Raw genomic sequence first — 19,491 nt, 5'->3', positions numbered from 1 at the left:
AAGACGCCGATTTCTCCTCAAGCGGCGTATCAACGGTGACTTTTCGTTCGAATTACCCAGCTCTGACAAAATCATGCTTAATTTTGTTCCGAATGCTGGGGTTCAATTCAACTGCCGCCGTATTGCTGTCTATCACGAAACTGCTGAATTGAACCTCGGAACCGATGGTTTCCTCCACCAAAGCGTGCGCAAAGACACCAAAGATCGGACCTGTCATCTCTCTCTCAACCAAGTCGGCAACTCGCGCCGTCCCCGCTTCTATCCAGTCCCCCAGATCGTTCTCGCGATACATAAATGTGCACTCCTGCGCAGTTGCTTCCAGACGCATTCCCAGGACAGTTGTGTCAACGTTTACTGGAATGGGAGTTGACTGAAGCTTGTACTCTGTTGTTGTCGTCACTTTGAACAACACTTCTGAAGACTCGAAATCAAAGGAAAGAGAGACGTGCCGCGGTGCATCCTTATAAATGGCGAGCCCAGCTCTTACAGACTTCCCTCTTGTGGCCCTGGCAACTTTGAGTCTTACAGAAGCAGAGGCATCAATAGATCTCTGGGCGTTAAATATAAAAAAAACAACAAAAAAAACAACAAAACAATAGATCTCTGTCGCTTGCCGACAAAGGTGCTGGTACCGGTAGGAGCAGATAAGTTGCTTGCACTGCACCGCAGTGTGAAGTCTTTCGCGCCGCTAATGTGGTACCTGTCGAACTCAGGATCGCGGATGTATACGAGATCAACACCTGCCAGAGCCTCGTGGATCAGTGATTTACTGCCACCAACAGGGCCAGAAAGAACTCGTTATAACTCCATCGCGGGTTGCTGAATCGTCGGCCACCTGTCTTCCGGCCAATCGACCGCGGTAAGAAATGTTTCCCGCCCAAGCGGCGGACGACCGTTCTCGTTCCGCACACCAAGGACGGCAGCCCACCAAGCGCCGCTCTGGTCCTGGGACAATTCGCCATGGCCAATATTCTGAATGTACTCGTCTGGTGTCCCATCGGCAGTCATGATAGGGTTCGTCTCGCACGACTCGTAGGGTCCCCAGATGTCTTTTGAGCGTCCGATGCTCAACATGTGATGCTCAAAGGTGCCGCCTTCGGCGACGAGGAGGTAATAGTAGCCTCCTCGCTTGTAAATATGAGGACCCTCGGTATCGTAGCGCGCAAAACCGCCCCAAATTTCGCAGGTGTCGCTTATGGCCTTATCCGTTGCGATATCAATTTCGAATTGCTTGATCGTGCAGCTGGGTTGTTTGAGGCGGTCTATCATCCAGCATCCCTGGACGTAGGCGCGACCGTCGTCGTCAAAGTACAGACTGGGGTCGATACCGTTGAAAGGGAAACGAATTGGGTCGGACCATCTACCTGAACAGATATCGGTAGTGGAAATGTAGAAGTTGTCCAGGGCGAACGTGTCCTGGTCGTGCGTTGCATTCGTGCAAATGATGTAGAAAGTGCCTTGGTGATAGCGTATGGTTGGCGCAAAGAGGCCGGCACTGGCGACCATGATGTTCCTTGTATCCAAAGGCATCACTGATGTGCTCGCATGTTTGAGGGAGATCTGCTCCTTGCGATTGATTGCGTTGCCTTGTCGTCAGTAAGCACATGTACGTGGACCGTCCTTAGTGAGGCGCTGGCTGTGTAGCGCATGCATCTCTACTTATCCATGTGCTTCCATTCTTGAAGATCTGTTGAGGCGTAGATAGGTAGCCCAGGAAAGATGTGAAAAGATGAAGTCACCATGAAGAAGACTCCATTGACAAACACGATCGATGGGTCTGGCGCGAACCCAGGCACAATTGGGTTGGTGAAACTGCGCTTCGTTCCCATCGTTGCAACTCAGATCTTAACGAATCGGATGACTGACAGCTGAACAATGAATTGGAATGAAACAAACACACGTTCATGGCCTCAGCAACTTCAAGTTTATAGCCACATGCCGTTCCGATGGGAACATCTGATCAACTTGGGGGATCTGGGCCCGAGATGGGGAAGTGGACCAATTCGCCGCGGAGAATTGTAGACCACACCATGACCCCGATCCGAATTGCCGACGAACGCTTTCACAATCATGACTCGCGATCATTGCTCAGCTCGTTTGATATCCTGGAGTTTAGCCGGGCTAGAATGTCCAACAGCGTGCCAAAGAGGGATCTAGCACGAGTGGAGATGGCCTCGTTGCCGACATTGTGGATGATTTCGAGGAGAGCCACACCCACTTGTCGGAGCTTTTCAACCTGTTCAAAAGTCAGTCCTTGTTTCCAGCGCAATTTTAAAAGAGGATTGTGTTTACGCAAGGCTCTCCGTTGGCTTGTAGGGCCTCAAAGGGAATGTCCGACACAGCCCCCAGGAGATCGCTCGCTATCTCGACTTTTCGCATGGCAAGCATCACTGGGTCATCTACTAGCCCCAGAACCTCGATGAAGCCTCGTTCAGAGAAGCGAGTTAGGAGGACGAGGCGCAATATGTGGAACGTGACGAATAAGTTGGCTTTCTGAATGAATATTGCGCGGACTCGGAACTGGGCTGTTGACTCGCTGATCGTTCCCAAGACTGCAGCTTTGGGATCACGGACCCAAGCTGGACAACTGTGTATAATACTGGTGAAGTCAAAGTATGACTGCATAGTAGATTTCTTCAAGTCTGATGCATCGTTCGAAGTACCTGAGGGAATCGATCCAGTTTTGCCGTGTAGGCGTGAAAGGAGGTTTAAGTCGACGAGCATCTCGGAAGCTGTGTACCAAAGCTGGAAGCAAAGGTTAAAACATAGACGTAATCGGCACTCAAAACCGGCAGCATCATCGATTTCGGGACCGGGCTGAAGGAGTTTGCAATCCTCAGTCTTGTCAAATATGGTGGTAATAGGCGTGTCCAGACACATCTGGTGAAGCGAGATGGGGACTTTGTTAAGAATCGAAGCGGACTTATCCCCAATATAGAGATGCCAAAAGGTGTTTCTCCTTAGCTGAGCCTCGGGCCACTCGAGACCGCTGAAGGATGCCTCATCGTACAATCGCATCTCTTGCACCAGTTGAAGTGCCTCGCCCATGGCGTGCCATGACACGCTTGTCTTTCCGAGAGCATGTAATGAGTTGGAATGGAAATACCGGATGATTATTGAGCTCGACTCTGGGTGTTCGATGTCGTAGTCCTGGTAGAGACGAAGAGCCTCTCGCGATGTCCTGAGGAACGGCATCGCAAGTGCTGCGCCACCGGGAAATATCTCGGCTGGTAGAGTGGAGGAGACGACGGCGCAGAGGGCCGTAATGAGGGCAAAATCCCGGATGGCTGGAATGTCTGAGGTGGTACGGCTAGTTGTCAGGTCGCTAAACAGTGAAGTTTCTCTCCGGAGGATTGGGACCACGCCATGCATCATTTGCCGAACCATCGGTTCGCAGATGATAGGGCTAGTTGGGAACTCCCATTGCAGGTAAAGATCAATGCAGGAAGACAGAACGTCTTCAAGTGGGACGTATGGCAGGGCTTTCCCCAGAGCTGAGAGAAGATCGCCAATGGCTGCGTCGAATGCAGCATGGATGCAATTCTTCTGTGGGTGACTGCAACCTAGAGATAGATTATCGTTTGGTGGACTGTCAACAAAGGAATCTTCAACTTGAGAACCAGCAGCTTGAGAGTGCCCTGAGACAGACACCACGCTATTCAACTGGTTGTCCTTATTCCGAGTTCTGATCTGATCTGTTCTGTGAGCCCGAAAGGGCGGTCCCCGTTTCTTTGCCGGAACTGTGTATTCGCAAGTCATGGAAGACATCAGACAATTGGAGCACTGCGGGCTCTGTGCATCGCACTGTGTATGTATAACATGTCGCATTTAGCCTACACTCCCATGTAATTTGATGTTGGAATCCCATACCTTGACCTTCCGCCGTCTACATCCATCGCAGGATCGCTTCGTCATTGAACCAATTTGCCGGGTAAGAAAATCGGACTGCCTCTCAGAAGAGTCTTTGGCAATTCTCCGATGTGCCGAGGAAAGTTGAAGAGGGGGGAGAAGAATAGTCAAGCAAACGTGACCGCGGGGAGGGACTAACACTAAATAATTCGCCGCGGTGAACTAGCTTGACCATTCACAGCATTAAACACGATGGGTCTGCTGGGGTAGCATTGAGCTGTGGGGTAAGAGACTCGGAGGTGGGCGCAACCCATGGGGTAACATGTGGTTTCGGTATCAACCAGTTGGATGCGGGAGTAACCCCGGATCGCATTGATATAAACTAAGGACCGGGGCTATAAGTAATCGATGGTTTTCCTGATGGCTTCAATTTCTCTCTCGTCAATCTCGAGACAACTCGAGGATCGTATCACTCGGTTCATTCCGTTGCCAGCGCCCTTCTCGCATCGAGGACTTTCTCTGGAGGCATTCATTACCTTTTGCGGCTGGTTGGCAAGTTGACTACAAGCACAATGGCAGTGGTTCCAGAAAAGCCAGCAGGCTTCGCTGAGCTGTCCAAGAACAAGAGAGTATTAGCGTGGTGTAAGCAACTCTTATGACCTTCATTTTTCTCTCACAGCAACTGAATCTGACCGCATCACATCAATAGGCCTTCTCATCTTCATTCTACCTATCAACTTCGGGTACGAACTTGCACTCGTCGGCAACATCCTCGCTATTCCTGCCTCCCTCGATCGCTTCGGAACGACCACGACCTCCGGCATCAAGGAGATTCCGACCCAAGACCAGCAAATACTCAATGCCTCTACTACCGTCGGCATCGTGCTAGCAGCATATTGCACCGGATTCATCTCGGACATCATCGGCCGCCGCATGGTTGTCATCTGCGGTTGTGTTCTTTGCATTACCGGCATCATCGTTCAAGGTTTCTCGAACTCGATTTTGAAGCTATTTGGCGGCAAGCTTATCAGCACCGTTGGGTACGGGTTGGGCCACGCACTGGGTCCCGTATACGTCGCCGAGATTGCACCGGACGCTTTACGCGGAGTATGTCTCTGTCAAGTTGTGGTGCTGACGCAGGGTGGAAGCTCTCAGAGGCCAACTGCAGTTAGGGGTAGAATGATGAATTACTGAAATCTGCTCCTCCCTCGACGTGTACTCCCTGCGCTGTATATATATCTGAGCTGCTCCTTTGTTGCTTGGACTCCTTACTACCTCTAACTAGCCCCTATCCGGGAGGGCTCTGACAGTCTCATTCTCATCAACACCATGATTGTTATTGGGCAGTGGTCTTGCGCTCTCGTCGGCTACGGCGGGTCTTTCATCAAGAGTGACTGGGGCTGGAGGTTGCCTGTACTCGCACAGCTGATGTCTCCAGTCTTGATGCTGGTACTTGGCGGAATCTTGCTCCCAGAGTCTCCATCATGGCTGCTGATGAAGGGAAGACGCGAAGAAGCCGGGAAGTCACTACGGGAAATTCAATGGCCCGAGACACAACGTGGAAGAGACCTTGGCAATTATGGAAGCAACACTTGAAAAGGAGAAGGCATTAAGCAAAGGTGGCGCCTCGTACTTCGACTGTTTTCGGGGCACCAATTTGCGCAGGACCACAATTGTTTGCATGGTGTATTTGACACAACAATTTGCTGGTGCTCAGCTGGTTGTGGGCTACCTCTCATAGTCAGTGCCACCCTCCATGAAGTGATTCACCTACTAACAGAATTGTTTGACAGTTTCTTCACTATTGCTGGAGTGGGTAACCCTATCGGTATTGCCCAGGTTTGCTACAGTATCCAGCTACTTGGCAACATCTGTTCGTGGTTCTTGGTAGAAAGAGTCGGTCGCAGACCACTGATAGTCTGGGGAACTGTGACTATGACGGCACTTCTATTAGTGATCGGTGGCCTGGGTGTTCCCAAAACTAACCAGAGCGCTCTTACTGCCATGGTTGCACTCATGGCTCTTTGGGGATTCATTGTAAGTCAAATCAAACCAAAGAATCCTTCTTTAATTTCCTTTCTTCCGTCGCTAACAAGCGATGTTTAGTTCCAACTTTCGATCGGTGCTAGCGGATATGCCGTCGGTGGTGAGACTGAATCCCCTCGTCTTCGTCAAAAGACGTACTTCATCAACGTGATGAGCAACACAGCGGCGGCATGTCTTGTCACGCAGCTCATGCCGTTCTTGATCAACCCCAGCAACGCCAATCTCGGAGGCAAGGTTGCTTTCGTTTTCTTTGGACCATCGCTGCTGTGTTCTATCTACCTCTACTTCTGCTTCCCAGAGATGAAGGGCCGCAGTTATTTGGAGCTGGAGAACATGTTTCAGAAGCGTTTGCCAACTCGAGCATTCAAGAACTACCATTCCGAGATCGAGACTGTCGAGGTGGATGATGGGGAGAACGTTGCGGTGGTCCTGAAGGATTAATGAATTGGTACAGACATACCGTGGCCATTGTTCTGCTACATGACGCAAGGTCTACCATAGCAACAAGTATCAATGAGTATCAACGCAGTTCTTGGAAACTAGACAGGTTCATCGTACATGGCCCCCTTGCATGGATTTTCTGTGTTTCGAGATGTAGTCTTTACAGAAAACCTCTGAGTAGATCGTTCACACGATCTACCGATCAAGTGGGGTCTGATGCCGTACCCGGGTTCCGTAATGCCCGGAATCTGCTGCGGTCGGTGCTTCCTTAAAGTAGTTCTCAGTGCTCACCCCAGCCTTTCCCTCATCATTTTTCTCTACTACTTAAGCCCAGTCGTTACGTTGCCGTGATAGCCGATTCTACTTCGCAAACCTTGGGCCCTTTCATGCCAAACACAGGGTTCCACAAAGCCAAAGACAGCCCTCGGCCAGGCCGACGGTTCGTAAGTTCACTAATACGATAATCGTAGAGACCCTTTTCACTTTCGCCCCGCCTAGGAAACCTCCCACCGAGATGGGGCTCCTCCTCTATATATGCCATTTCGGGTAACATCTCCAGGACCATTACATAACGCGACGAAAGAGGGAGCCAAAGTCAAGAAATAACGTATTGTCTGCAGGGCTTAGTCCAACAGTTTAAAGCAACACCCATAATCGCTACCTTCTAGTTCCTGAAGATTACTAACTCTTTGATTAGTTCAAAGTCAAAATTTTACATCTTTTTTTGTGATCAATGTCGACCGAGTTCCCGCTTCAGCAGCACCGGGCCGGCGGTGGTCACCCAAGCGGCGAGCGCAAAGGTGTGCAAGAGAAGCTAGACGAATCTCTACTGGGCCACCTCTCCCAGCTTTTCAACAAATATGCTACCGCGAACAACACATGGACTCGAGATCAGATCAGCATTTTCATGCAGCACGCGCAAGCCGAGGATCCCAACGGTTTGGCGGGTTACCTCATCGACAAAGACGAGCTGGACCTTTTCGAGCTGATCAAGTACATCACCTCACCATGCGGCGATGTTCTCGAGATGACGGCTCCTCAGGACCTGTCCTGGCCGCTGAGTAGCTACTTCATTAGCTCGAGTCACAACACCTACCTCACCGGAAATCAACTCTCCAGCGACTCCAGCGCCGAAGCATATAGAGACGTCCTACTCCGTGGATGTCGTTGTATCGAGATTGACGTCTGGGACGGCGTGGAGCAATATAAATCCGGATACAACCCAAACGGAACTGATGAGAACAGCAAGCAGCCTACGCCCGCGAACGACACACCGGCGAAGCTCAGTCGAAGAGACAAATTAGGCATCAAGGTCGGCCGTTGGATCATGAACAAGTTTGAATCGGTGGACGCGGAGGGCAGGACCGCCGACGACAGGCTTTCGGACATTATCAGGGCAGAGCCGCGGGTTCTTCACGGGTTCACTCTAACCAAGGAAATTCTCTTCCGCGACGTTTGCCAAGTCGTCAGGGAATACGCTTTTGTCACATCGGAGCTGCCACTCATTGTTAGCCTGGAAGTGCACTGCACTCCACTGCAACAGGCCGCCATGGTCGACATCATGGAGGAGATATGGGGAGAATTTCTCCTCCCTGTGCCCGAGCTAGATCCCGCTTCTCTAGCCTCGCCCGAACAGCTGCGCAGGAAGATTCTTGTCAAGGTCAAATACGTGCCGAACGACAAGGACGGTGCCGAAAGCGTCAATGAAGGCTTCGACGACGATGGCAGTAGCATCTTGGAGGTCACAACGACGGAAGGAGGAGAAAAGAAAGCGGCGAAGGTCAAGCCGCCCAAGGTCATCTCTCGACTTAGCCGCTTGGACATCTACACGCGTGGCATTACATTCAAGTCTCTTGAGCAGGCCGAGGCATCGATGCCGAATCATATCTTCTCGCGTTCGGAAAAGGCAGCATTTGCTATCCAGAGGAGGATGCCAAAGGCCTTGTTCACGCACAACAGGGACTTTCTCATGAGGACCTACCCACACGGCATGCGGGTTGACTCTTCCAACTTTGATCCTGTCATCTTCTGGCGAGCTGGTGTTCAGGTAGTCGCGTTGAACTGGCAGTCCTGGGATGTGGGCATGATTCTCAACGAAGGCATGTTTGCGGGCTCGGATGGGTACGTTCTCAAGCCTAATGGTTACCGACGCGACCCTACCGGCGAGTCGGAAGAGGATGACATGGGGTCCAATATCGAGAGCAAGAAACTGGATAGAGTCGCTGTCACAGTGCTGGCGGCTCAAAATCTCCCTCTTCTCAATCCGCATGATGATCCGACAAATTTCATACATTACGTCAAGGTTGGCTTGCATACCGAGCCAGATGCGCTGACGGCCATGGTGCGTGAAGATGCGGACGGAGAGCAAGTTACACAGATTGGCTACAGCGGCCAGACGAGTAAGAGTACTGGCACCAGTCCTAATTTTGGAGGCGAGTTGATCGAGTTCCTTAACGTCGAGGGCATTGTTCCCGAGCTGGCTTTCCTCTCCTTCATCGTCATGAATGATGTCGTTGGTCCGGATGTTATGACTGGATGGGCATGCGTCCGCTTGGATAGGCTGAGGCTCGGATATCGCTTCGTCAGGTTGCTCGACAAGGACGGCATGCCAAGCAAGGGTATCCTTTTGATCAAGACGGAGATAACGGAAGCTGGAGTAGCGTAAGAAACTAATGAAATAATGTTCCTTCCTCGTGTTTAAGCATTGAATTACTCTGGCGAGACGTTGAGATCGCATTGGACCTTTCGAGCCTGCAGAGTCAACTGCGTCGTGATAATCGTATGAGGCCTTCTGTGATCTGATGGGATAAGAGGGATCCGGGATTCGATTGGACAATGGCGACATCGATGTAGACTGGTGTTGTGTAGTCGAAAAGCCGCGAGACTCTGCCGCAAGACGGAGACTTACCGCCGAGAATGGAAATCTTGGACCTGCAGCCGGCTTCTCTCCGATACGCGCTTGCTGCCGCCTGATATCGATTCGCTCTTGGTGTGGTCAAGACGCATCCTTTGACCCACACTAAATCGGGTTGCGTGCTCGACTTCCAACAAGACGCAATGCCACCCATCTCGTGGCGCCATTGTTCAACGGGCCGAAACAGAATAAATTGATGCCGAGCCGGCGGTGTTTAATTAGACTGTCTTTTTTGATGGAATTTAAATGTCTATCAAGAGCCACGGAAACTCAGGAGTTGCTGTACAATGAGACTTTGACAACTAGCAAGCCGCTAAGCACTATCTTCATTGCTATCTCTGCGACTTTGCATTGGGCTATTGATAGAGTTCAATCGATATGACGGGCAAGATTCGAAGAGTAGCCGTAATCGGCGCTGGACCGTCAGGCGCAATTGCTACAGATGCCTTGGTCAAGGAACAAGCTTTCGACACAGTCCGAGTCTTTGATCGACGACCCATCCCGGGAGGAACCTGGTAAGCTCAACACTTGTTCTCCTTAGTTCTACAAGACTTCTGACATTGCCATAGGATCTATACTCCGCACTTGCCCGCCAGTATTCCATCTCTCAAGACTCTCCTAGATGGCAAAGCCGATGCTCCCGTTCCAATTCCACTTCAACTCCCAGCCCAGACGCCCAAGTCAGAGGCCGTAAATAGCCACCAGATCCGATTTTCAGATACCGCTCAGCATGAGCATCTCCACACCAACATTGCCCCAGAGATTATGAGCTTTACTACTGAGCCCTTTCCGGAAACTCTGACAGATCGGATCCGAGAGAAGTATGGTGACGACGCTCCTTTCCGCGGCCGGGAACAAATTCGAGAGTGGGTCGAGAACATCTTCGTCCGCCATGGGCATGAGGAACTGCTCGAACTCAGTACTACTGTCGAGCTTGCAACCAAAGAGGGCGACAAATGGGTTTTGACACTAAGAAAAGAGCTTCCTGGAAAAGACCACTGGTGGCAAGAGAGCTTTGATGCGCTCATTGTAGCAACCGGGCACTATAACGTACCCTGGCTACCAAATATTGAGGGGATCAAAGAATATGACGAGAGGTTTCCTGGACGGATTGTACACAGCAAGCACTTCAGAGATTCCGACAAGTACAAGGGAAAGGTAAGTAAATACTCTTAATAACGTACTAAACCCTAATGGAAGTCTGACACTAACGGGATTCACAGAAAGTCATCGTCGTTGGAGGTTCAGTGTCGTCTCACGAGATCCTTCACGAAGTTCTCCCAGTTGTTCAACATCCGGTCTATGCTTCACTTCGCGGGGAGCCTTTGCCTCACTTTGGCTGGGCTCCTTTCACACACCCCCACATCTCCGTCCAGAAACAGATCATCAAGTTCGATTCAGATAACGGCGCGATCATCTTTGAAGACGGTACCATAGTTGAAGGTGTGGATTATGTGGTCTTTGGGACTGGCTTCACCTTTAGCTTTCCCTTCTTGCCCGAAGTGCAAGAACGCATGCGCCAAGCTGACCGTCGGTTGTCGGGAGTTTACTTCCACACTTGGGATATCGAAGATCCAGCCCTCGCCTTCTTAGGCATGGTAAGTAATCGACCGCCCTCTTAGATGAAAGACCAAGGCTAACAAATGTGGCCTAGTGTGGAGGTGGATTTACTTTCCGTCTCTTTGAGTGGCAGGCTGTAGCAGTCTCCCGTCTTCTGGCAGGCAGGGGCAACCCTTTGCCGCCAAAGGAAGAGCAGAAGCAGTGGGAGAAAGACCGTGTTGCCGAATTCGGTGGAGGCAAGGATTACTACACCATAGCACCCTTTTATAAAGAGGTATTTGAGTACTTCAGATCAGTGGCAGGGGACCCAGCGCCCGGAACGACAGGTCGCGTCTTGCCACCTTTCGACGACAAGTTGCTCGACATATGGGTAGCCATGGGATCCGCGAAAGCCAACTTTTGGGAAGACTCTAGGAAGAAAGCAGAGGCTAAGCTGAATGAACAGCTCATTAGATCGAGGTTGTAGATTTTACCAGACGCATCGGCGCCACGCGTTTTGGCGTTGCCGTATCCCATATTCGGTGAATCAATTGAGGTGTTTTGGTGCGCGTACACGCTCAAGGTCCATCTTGCATCTCAAATTCTAGTGCCATTCATTTCCAGTAGTGATTGTTCACAGTATTATCTGAAAGCTTTTGTTGATTGATAGTATTAACGCTGTTATCGCCACCAGAATGACACGTCATGAGCCCTGTAATAAACCCCCTTCATTCTCGTCACGATCCAAACCAACGCGTCGCTATGCGAATTTTCCGCTGTGAAAGCCAATAACAAAGTTTACGGGAGCAGCTTCCTCCAGAGAGCCATACAATCCAATCCTACGTCGCGACTGTCAGTCAACCCTTACTTTGTCGATGGCTTGATCGCTCCAACCACAGCAGCGAGCATTTGTCCAGTCTTCTTCCAGAAACTTTGTCCCTTTCCGTCTTGAACCTGCGTAGGCGCGGTCGCGATGGGAGGAGCTAGTCTGCAGTCGCGACACAAGCCCGATCCACCTGGCAGCTTCTCATCCTCACAAGTCTCGCGATACTAGCAGTCGAAACCAGAGATGACACATTTGTCGCAGCGAAGGACCGCGACATGGCCGATGCGATGGCCGCAATCGAACGTGTAATACATGTTTTGACACATTATGGAGGGAGTCTAGGAGCAGCTGCGTAAGAAAATCAGCATAGAATAAACAAAGTCTCTGATTGTTTTGCGCCTTGCTTACTTTACGTTGGTCTGGCTGGTAGCTGTGAGAATGATAGTCACAAGAAGCTTGTTATGTGACAATTGCGTGCGTGATCTGCAACTATTTGCTTTCGTGAGGGCGCGGGCGCGGGCTTTTGGCAAGATTGACGTTTTGTTTGTGCGAGAGGAAGAAGAGGACAAGTTGACTCGGATGGGTAGAAGCTGGCTTTTGTAGAGCTTGCAAGAAGGAATTCAAGTGAGCGCAATCAGTAGGCAGTACCTCTCCTTTCCTTGTATTTGTGAAGAACTTCACCTTTGCTTGCGTCTGGCCAAACCCTGGACACCTTTGTTGATCCACATCAAGGGCCATAATCAACTGCTTCACGTTGCATCCCAATTAGGCAATTTGCGACACTCTTTTCACCACCTGAAATACTTCACACTTGTATAATTCGTCTGGGTCTAAGTGTTTTCATGGTGCAATTTCAAATCTTCAAATAAGGTAATTTGGGATGGAAAAAAGGAGAGAGCAAAGGGACTCGTTGCGAGTGCACTTGAATACGCTTGTCAAGCCACACTTTTGAGACACCCCAGGTCGGCCGTGGCTGGGGCGCAAATACCTGGCGATGCCAAAGCCAAGGGGTGCCGATTATTCACCTTTCGTATTTTCTCCCTTTCCCCAGATCAACTACACCACCACCTCATAGCGCGACATTGACTTGCAGCATTTTCGCTATGCTATCCGACGGCAATAAAATCGCAAGAGCGGGCGACAAAAGGCGGCGCGACGAAGAGCTTCCTCGCGATGATCGCCCCCATCAAGTTCGTCGACTCCATGGCTCACAACATGAGCCGGATCGCCCACCTAGTGCAGCGGACTTTGCCGCTCTGCAAGCTCGAGTTGATGCGATTGAGAAAGAATTCTGCAATCATCGCCAGATCCCCAATGACGACGACGAAATGCTTATGCTGACGCCGTCGGATGAAATTCACCTCATCGATGATCCCGACGGCAGATCTTCGCTAAGCGCCCTGTCTCGGGAGACTCAGTCCCAACATATCAACAGCGCTTTCCCAGCTTCTGCTTTTCTCGACGGCGATTCTTATCATACTGAGTCGTCTTTTGAAGAATTGTACCAACCAGTCATCTCAATACCTGAGGTAATACCATCAGCTTAGTTCCCACATGGCACAATAGCTAATGCTATGGACAACTCAAAGGCTGTGCTATCGATCATTAATGAAAGTGATAAGGTCAAAAGTGCCTGCGACGAGTACTTCAAAACCTTCCACGTCTGGTTTCGGTTCATATCCACCAAGAAGCAGCTGAAAGCTCCATTTGCTAAGAGTTGTAAGCCGGACATAGTTGCGCTTGCTCTGGCAATGAGACTTGTTACGTCCAACCCCGACGATAAAACTTGCAGCGAACTGTATGGCCAGACCAAAGGGTTCTTGAACATACTCGTGGCTGGCGGAGTTGTGTCACTGCCAGTTCTCCAAGCAATGATTCTTGTTGCGCTTTACGAATATTGCCACGCGGTCTACCCTGCCGCATGGATGAGCATTGGATTGTGCACTCGGTACATCGAACTTGTGGGCGTATCCTGGGCAACAAGAGACACGGCTTTCCATGGATCAACTGATACCGTCGCGTTAAGAAAGCCTGTAAGTCATTGATTGACGCCCTCAAAGTGTTCATTAATGGTGAAACTGACATTTACTGGACAGATATTGTGGTTCGAAACGGACGATGAAGAAAGAAGGAGGTCATGGTGGGCGGTATTCATACTTGATCGACTTATGTCTGTCGGAAGCAAGCGTCCATGTGCTGTTCTGAGACCTCAGGAAGACATGAAACTGACCATGCTTGACGATGACTGGGTTAGTACTTAATCACGATCACTTCACCGCCATCACTGTCCCATAACGAGGTCTTTCTCTTACTGATGACTACAGGAATCTCCCGACTATGATGCACTTGGGGACTACGAGTATGACTGGTACCTTGAAATTCCTGCAGAACGCTCCGGGTTCTCACGACTCTGTGAAGCCGCCCTCCTTACTGACCACGCACTCGTACTATCCCGAATTGAGGGCACACTCGATCAAGCACATATTGAAGATATCATCAGTCATTCAAAGAAAATACTAGAATGGATTGATACAGTCGACCAAGAGTCAAAATCTCCAGCCAGCACTGACCTTACTCTTCGACTGATAGGACCCCGGTTCGCCGCTCGTTCGGCCCTGTTCCTTTGCGTCAGAAAGCTCACCTTGTGGGTAAAGATTACCCCAGACGGCAAATTCCTCGTAAAGCCTCATCATAAGGACGAAGCAGAGAGTCGTGAACTCAAAAAGATCCAGAAGTGCTCAGCGAGGGCCGTCTGGCAGGCGAGTCTGGACGTACGAAACATTGCGAAAGCGCTCTCCAACCAACTATTCGACGGGGAGAACCCCATCGGAAACCTTGCCATTATTTCGCCGTTCATATTCGATGCCGTGTATAATGCATCCGCCAACCTGCATCGACTCTCAGATGACGAAGCTGCCAGTCAAGCCGGTCAATCTGACATACTTGGTTTGACAACATTCTTGGATGAACTCAGTATGCGATGGGGATCTGCAGGAGAATACAGGAAGATGTGTGCGAGGCACCTGGCCAGTATGCAAGGACTGTTGACAGAGAATTAATCAAGCTGGTGACTGCTCAAGAAATAGACTTCAATTGGCCTCTGAAGAAAACCGCTCAAATGAGTTAATATAATGCCGTTTTTCCCGATGGCGGGCACTAGACTTCATCAATCGACGTGTAGAAATATCTCATTTACCCTGCCATGACTCCTCAAACACTTGAGCGGTCGTTTTCGGAACAATATCCGGAAACTTGGAGTTCAAAGTGTCCTCAGTGGGAACAAGAAACTTGCCGATGCCCGCATAGTAGTGAACCTTTGCAAACAAGGCCTCCGACTCTTCACGACTGAGCTCGAAACCCGGGAAGTCCTCAATGAAAGAAATCTTTCCCGTCTTGAGCTTTTCCAAGTCATCATAAGCGACCCTGAAGCTGGGGCCTGTGTGCAATCATCTGTCAGTAAGAATTCGGAATCCACGCAAACTTGAGCAAGACTTGGTCTCACCTCGTGTCTTCTCCGCCAATGCAAGTATCTCAGAAATAGAGTGGTTCTGAGCTACGATGCTGCTCACTTTCGACCATTTGTCAAGACCGACCAGGCGGGCAATGTACTTTGCCATGTCCTGCGTTGTGATGAAGTTGGCTCTGGCTGAGCCGTCACCAGGAATGACAGCCCACTTCTTCTCCAAGTTCACGAAGTTGACCCAGGGGTGGAGATGCGACTTGTAGTGCGGCATACCAAAGTAATCCAAGAAGAAGCCGTTCACCACGCGAGTGTACTCGATGTCTGTCTTTTCAAGTTCGTCGATTGCCTCAAACGCGTACTGGGCGAGAGGATAATGCGAAATTTGGCTGAGGCATTATAAGCATCCATGGTAAGATTGACGGGGTAGGGGTGTTCTTACTCCCTTGTGTGCAGCATGTCATACGCACTGATGATGAAGCGGCGCGTCGAGCTGGACTTGTTCGATGCCTTGACCAGGTTGATTTGAGCCTCGTTGGTTTGTGGCGTGACGACACCCATGGCGGAAATGACAGTGTCAACCTGGTTATCTTGCAAGATCGTGCTGACGGCTTCAACGTCCTTGTAATCAACGGCGAGAAACTGTACCCCATCTTTTGGTTCTCGGCTCTATTTGATCGAGCGTCAGTCAGTGTTGCAAAGAGATGTTGTAGATTCACGAATAAATACTTACCGTTCTTGAGAGAACGAAAACCTTGTGGCCGCCATGAGCAACAATGCCCTCGACGATAGTCTTGCCTACTGCCCCCGTGCCACCTGCGACAGCAATGATGGCCATGGTGATCTACAATCTGGAGTGTAGTGAGGTATTGAGATGATACGGTATAGATTTTGTGTGAGTTGATTACAGTGTACGATAGCTTGGGTCGGAAGTTGCAAGTTATATAGTTGTTGTTGTTGTTGTTCTATTTAACGCCATGGCGGCAAGGGCGCAGCCGCCCTTGCGGCAGACCTCCCGAAGGGTATGTGGCGTGAAGGGTCGCAGGCTCTAGCTATATACTATATAGTACACGCCGTCTCCTGACGTCCTCCAAATCTTGCTCGTGAGCTACTATGTGTTCTATCCATCCCTAGTTCCCACTGGTGCCCTAGTTCCGTTATAACCATCTGGTTTCTTAATAGAGGTAGTTTGTCGTTTGGAGGATAGGTTATGACCTATCTCCTAGTACCGCGGGCAGATCTTCTGGAAGAAGTCTGTCACGCAGAGGAAGGCCTGGAAGCCTTCAGAGTCAGTGATTAGCCCCTTGAAGTAGCGATCGAGGGACCCTATAGGTCCTACGGGCTCCAGGCGGCTGTAGGGGTAGAGGGTGGGCCACTGTTGCCTCCTCAGTAGGGTCTTTCGGCAGTAGACTAGATGGTCTGCCTCCTTAACCCATCCACAGGAGCAGGTGAGTAGTGCTTCTGTGTGGTTAAAGCGTTGGTGATATTGTTCAAAGTCCCCGTGGCCTGACCGTGCCGCGAGGAGGTGATGAAGGGCAGCCCTAGGGAGGCCAAGTTCAGGAGGGCAAGCAAGGGTAGCCTTGAGCCCTAGTTGGGTATAGCGGGGAGTTGCCTCTTGTTTCCACCATCGTCTATATTGGCGTCTTGGCTGCTCTTTAGCAAGCCACTTGATACCTGATAGAGTAGCTAGTTGGCCCCTAAGGACTGGTAGAGTTGTTCCCTCCTTAGCTAGGCTGTCTGCTTCTTCGTTTCCTTTAATACCTTGGTGCCCAGGAGACCAATGGGTTTGTATATCGTGTATCCTAGCTACCTCCTGGATCTCGAGGAAGGCCGCTTGTGAGGAGTCTGGGATCTTACCGCGAATCCCCTGAATAACGCTGGTATTGTCGATGCAGATGTGTATAGGCCGGCCTTGGGAGGTCTGAAGGGCCCGTCGGAGCCCAGCCCTCGCCCCCTCCGCCTCACCATCAAACACTTCTGCTAAGCCGAGACGGCCGCAGCCCTGGGCTATACGTTTATTGTTGCGGTAGATAACAAAGCCGTACCCTGTAGCTCCGGCAAGTTATATAGTGCTTGACACGACTTGGTCGTTAGCCCTAGTGCTTTGAAATCCAGTCCCCCAAAGCCAGAGTAGGCAAAAGTATGGTTTCAAGCTTGACGAGCTTTTGTTATTAGAGATTAACGACGGAACAGTGTAGAAAATTGCAAGATCTGTAACTCGAGTACGGTCTGTCCGGGATCACGGCTGCAGAGGAATGGTTAAACTCGCCTCGATTCGCACGGAAGTTGGGACATGTGCCTAATGGGGAAAAGTGCGGGGAAACATGGCGCGAGCCATGATGCTTTGGTGTGGAACTTAGTAGCCAAATTGTGCGTCGTGATTTGTTATCCTCCGGGAAATGTGTTCCTTGGACCCTGAGCTCTTTGATTCATTACTCGTTGGTAATGTTCCTCGGCGTTCTTTCGAAAGTTAGTCAGTTGAGTGATTGTCATCAAAAACCCAAGTGCCGTAGTATACTGTTCTTGAATAGGAATGAATATCAACTCTCCTCGCTACCTTACTTCGAGGATATACGGCTTAGGCCCATGCTTTCTAGGTACATGTCGCTTCTATCATATCCACTAAACACCTGTGCCATTTCCTATTTGCGATCATTGCTGCGAATCCTCGCGTACATTTGAACGTAGTTCCGTCAAGGCGCTAGCTCGCTTCTTTCGCGATATCGTCTACGATGATCTTTCCTGCGACACTGCACGCAAATACTTGACCTATTTCCTGACTGTTGATTCCCCGGCCACCAACTCACTACTCATGGAAATTCTGCCACCTAGTTGAAATGACGAAACCCGCTGGACCACTGGACGTGAATTGCCGAACTGCGAGGTTCGACGAGAACACAAATGTCAGTCATGCAGCGAGCCATGACGATAGTCGTGCCGAAAGCAACACGAAATCGGCGGATGCTACTGCCAGCAACGAAGTCAGCGACAGCGAGGAATTGACTTACCCGGAAGGCGGCGTGGAGGGATGGGGCATGGTGCTCGGTTCATTCTGCGCGATGGTTTCAGTTTTCGGTCTGCCAAACACAGCCGCAGTCTTTGAGTCTTACTTCTCTGAGCATCAAGTTCGAGAGTACACGCCTTCTCAGATTGGCTGGATCTTCTCCATTTACCTGTTTGTTACCTACCTGTTTGGCATTTTAGCAGGGCCCATATTCGACAAACATGGATATCGTATTTAGTTGCTTTTGGAAGCATCATCACGATCAGCAGTCTCGTTATCTTGAGCTTCTGCGACAGTAAGTTACAATGCAATGCCCGCATCAAAGAGACAACGACACTGACGATCTGAAAACAGCTTACTATCAACTAATGTTGACCTTCTCGGTCCTGGCTGGTCTCGGTGCGTCTTTGCTGAATACCCCAGCGTTTGCTATCATCAGGCACTGGTTCAACAGTAGACGGAGTCTAGCCATGGGAATCGCAGCAACGGGCGGCTCGATCGGGGGCATCGTCTTCCCCCTTGTTTTACAGGTAGCTTTGCCAAAGCTTGGGTTCGCTTGGAGCATGCGCCTCCTGGCTTTGTCGTACCTGGTACTTGCGATCCCTACCAACTTATTTCTACGAACGCGTCTGCCTCCCAGCAAAGCTTTCGCTACCATCTGGCCAGACTTCCACTTGTTCAAAGACCTGAAGTTCCTGTCTTGTTGTGGGGGGATCTTCTTCATGGAGTACGGAGTGCTTATACCCCTCACGTATATTGTGTCATTTTCGGTAAGTAAGGGGCAAACCGCCAATGCTAGCTACGTGTTGCCAATTCTTCTCAATACCGGCAGTGTTGTCGGCCGCGTCGTTCCTGGCTTCGTCTCAGATAGAATAGGTCGATTCAACACCATCATTCTTACCGTCGGGTTATGTACGGTGTCAGTCTTTGCACTTTGGCTACCAGCGGGTAGCTCATGGCCAACTATTCTCGCATTCACGTTCATATTTGGGTTTGCCAGTGGGGGCAATGTGAGTCTGATTCCAGCTTGCATCGGCCAGCTTTGCGACTCTCGAGACTATGGTCGTTTCTTGTCCACGGCCATGCTTTCAGCTAGGTTTGGGACACTGACAGGTATTCCTCTCTGAGGGCTGCTCTTGGGGAGCAATGGTGGGTCTGAAATGGAATGAACGTCATTGATCCTGTTCTCGGGATCTTCCTACACTGTATCTCTTATCTGCTACATGGTGGCAAGGACAATGGTCATCGGATCGAATCCTTCAGAGGTGTTTGAGATCTTTGATATCTTATAACGAATTTCATTATCAAATATTGATATACTTTGCGTGGTCTTCCCTTCGGTGCTGCAGTAAGAAACAATCAATCAAGTAGGGGAGTGAAGACAGATGTGTAGGCCGTACCCCTTTGGGCAC

At 50.3% G+C, this 19,491-nt stretch overlaps 9 protein-coding genes across 9 annotated transcripts; 5 read left to right on the top strand and 4 right to left on the bottom strand.

Annotated features, from left to right (window-relative positions):
* Positions 1-52: 52 nt before the first annotated feature.
* On the bottom strand, positions 53-1,506 carry BDP81DRAFT_465138 (xylosidase/arabinosidase; the record flags this gene model as incomplete). The annotated part of the gene is made up of 3 exons (XM_060594239.1): positions 53-550; positions 595-769; positions 806-1,506. 3 exons carry the CDS (start codon positions 1,504-1,506, stop codon positions 53-55), a joined length of 1,374 nt encoding a protein of 457 aa, XP_060439823.1.
* Positions 1,507-1,655: 149 nt separating this feature from the next.
* BDP81DRAFT_331393 (glycosyl hydrolase) lies at positions 1,656-1,829 on the bottom strand (the record flags this gene model as incomplete). Its single annotated transcript, XM_060585501.1, has 1 exon — positions 1,656-1,829. One exon carries the CDS (start codon positions 1,827-1,829, stop codon positions 1,656-1,658), a length of 174 nt encoding a protein of 57 aa, XP_060439822.1.
* Positions 1,830-2,068: 239 nt separating this feature from the next.
* BDP81DRAFT_454266 (uncharacterized protein) lies at positions 2,069-3,915 on the bottom strand (the record flags this gene model as incomplete). Its single annotated transcript, XM_060592920.1, has 3 exons — positions 2,069-2,236; positions 2,293-3,804; positions 3,871-3,915. The coding sequence occupies 3 exons, from the start codon at positions 3,913-3,915 to the stop codon at positions 2,069-2,071; spliced, it is 1,725 nt and encodes a 574-aa protein (XP_060439821.1).
* A 498-nt stretch (positions 3,916-4,413) lies between these two features.
* Positions 4,414-6,336, top strand: BDP81DRAFT_410467 (maltose permease; the record flags this gene model as incomplete). The annotated part of the gene is made up of 7 exons (XM_060589126.1): positions 4,414-4,491; positions 4,559-4,956; positions 5,149-5,239; positions 5,355-5,589; positions 5,643-5,722; positions 5,804-5,886; positions 5,956-6,336. Exons 1-7 carry the CDS (start codon positions 4,422-4,424, stop codon positions 6,334-6,336), a joined length of 1,338 nt encoding a protein of 445 aa, XP_060439820.1. The 5' UTR covers positions 4,414-4,421.
* A 386-nt stretch (positions 6,337-6,722) lies between these two features.
* BDP81DRAFT_465136 (PLC-like phosphodiesterase) lies at positions 6,723-9,001 on the top strand (the record flags this gene model as incomplete). The annotated part of the gene is made up of 2 exons (XM_060594238.1): positions 6,723-6,779; positions 7,082-9,001. The coding sequence occupies 2 exons, from the start codon at positions 6,723-6,725 to the stop codon at positions 8,999-9,001; spliced, it is 1,977 nt and encodes a 658-aa protein (XP_060439819.1).
* Positions 9,002-9,628: 627 nt separating this feature from the next.
* Positions 9,629-11,276, top strand: BDP81DRAFT_454263 (thiol-specific monooxygenase; the record flags this gene model as incomplete). Its single annotated transcript, XM_060592919.1, has 4 exons — positions 9,629-9,765; positions 9,820-10,408; positions 10,474-10,848; positions 10,905-11,276. 4 exons carry the CDS (start codon positions 9,629-9,631, stop codon positions 11,274-11,276), a joined length of 1,473 nt encoding a protein of 490 aa, XP_060439818.1.
* A 1,442-nt stretch (positions 11,277-12,718) lies between these two features.
* Positions 12,719-14,674, top strand: BDP81DRAFT_454262 (uncharacterized protein; the record flags this gene model as incomplete). Its single annotated transcript, XM_060592918.1, has 4 exons — positions 12,719-13,144; positions 13,205-13,648; positions 13,712-13,864; positions 13,940-14,674. The coding sequence occupies 4 exons, from the start codon at positions 12,719-12,721 to the stop codon at positions 14,672-14,674; spliced, it is 1,758 nt and encodes a 585-aa protein (XP_060439817.1).
* A 129-nt stretch (positions 14,675-14,803) lies between these two features.
* Positions 14,804-15,913, bottom strand: BDP81DRAFT_331453 (uncharacterized protein; the record flags this gene model as incomplete). Its single annotated transcript, XM_060585507.1, has 4 exons — positions 14,804-15,051; positions 15,118-15,464; positions 15,518-15,744; positions 15,878-15,913. The coding sequence occupies 4 exons, from the start codon at positions 15,911-15,913 to the stop codon at positions 14,804-14,806; spliced, it is 858 nt and encodes a 285-aa protein (XP_060439816.1).
* Positions 15,914-17,912: 1,999 nt separating this feature from the next.
* BDP81DRAFT_465133 (major facilitator superfamily domain-containing protein) lies at positions 17,913-19,206 on the top strand (the record flags this gene model as incomplete). Its single annotated transcript, XM_060594237.1, has 5 exons — positions 17,913-17,959; positions 18,008-18,316; positions 18,346-18,374; positions 18,434-19,089; positions 19,120-19,206. 5 exons carry the CDS (start codon positions 17,913-17,915, stop codon positions 19,204-19,206), a joined length of 1,128 nt encoding a protein of 375 aa, XP_060439815.1.
* Positions 19,207-19,491: the final 285 nt, after the last annotated feature.

Source organism: Colletotrichum phormii (assembly GCF_030913505.1).
Source record: "Colletotrichum phormii strain CBS 102054 chromosome Unknown BDP81scaffold_27, whole genome shotgun sequence".
NCBI classification, from domain to species: Eukaryota; Fungi; Ascomycota; class Sordariomycetes; order Glomerellales; family Glomerellaceae; genus Colletotrichum; species Colletotrichum phormii.
The sequence above is the reverse complement of the archived record's forward strand: the minus strand, read 5'-3'. Positions and strand labels throughout refer to the sequence as shown.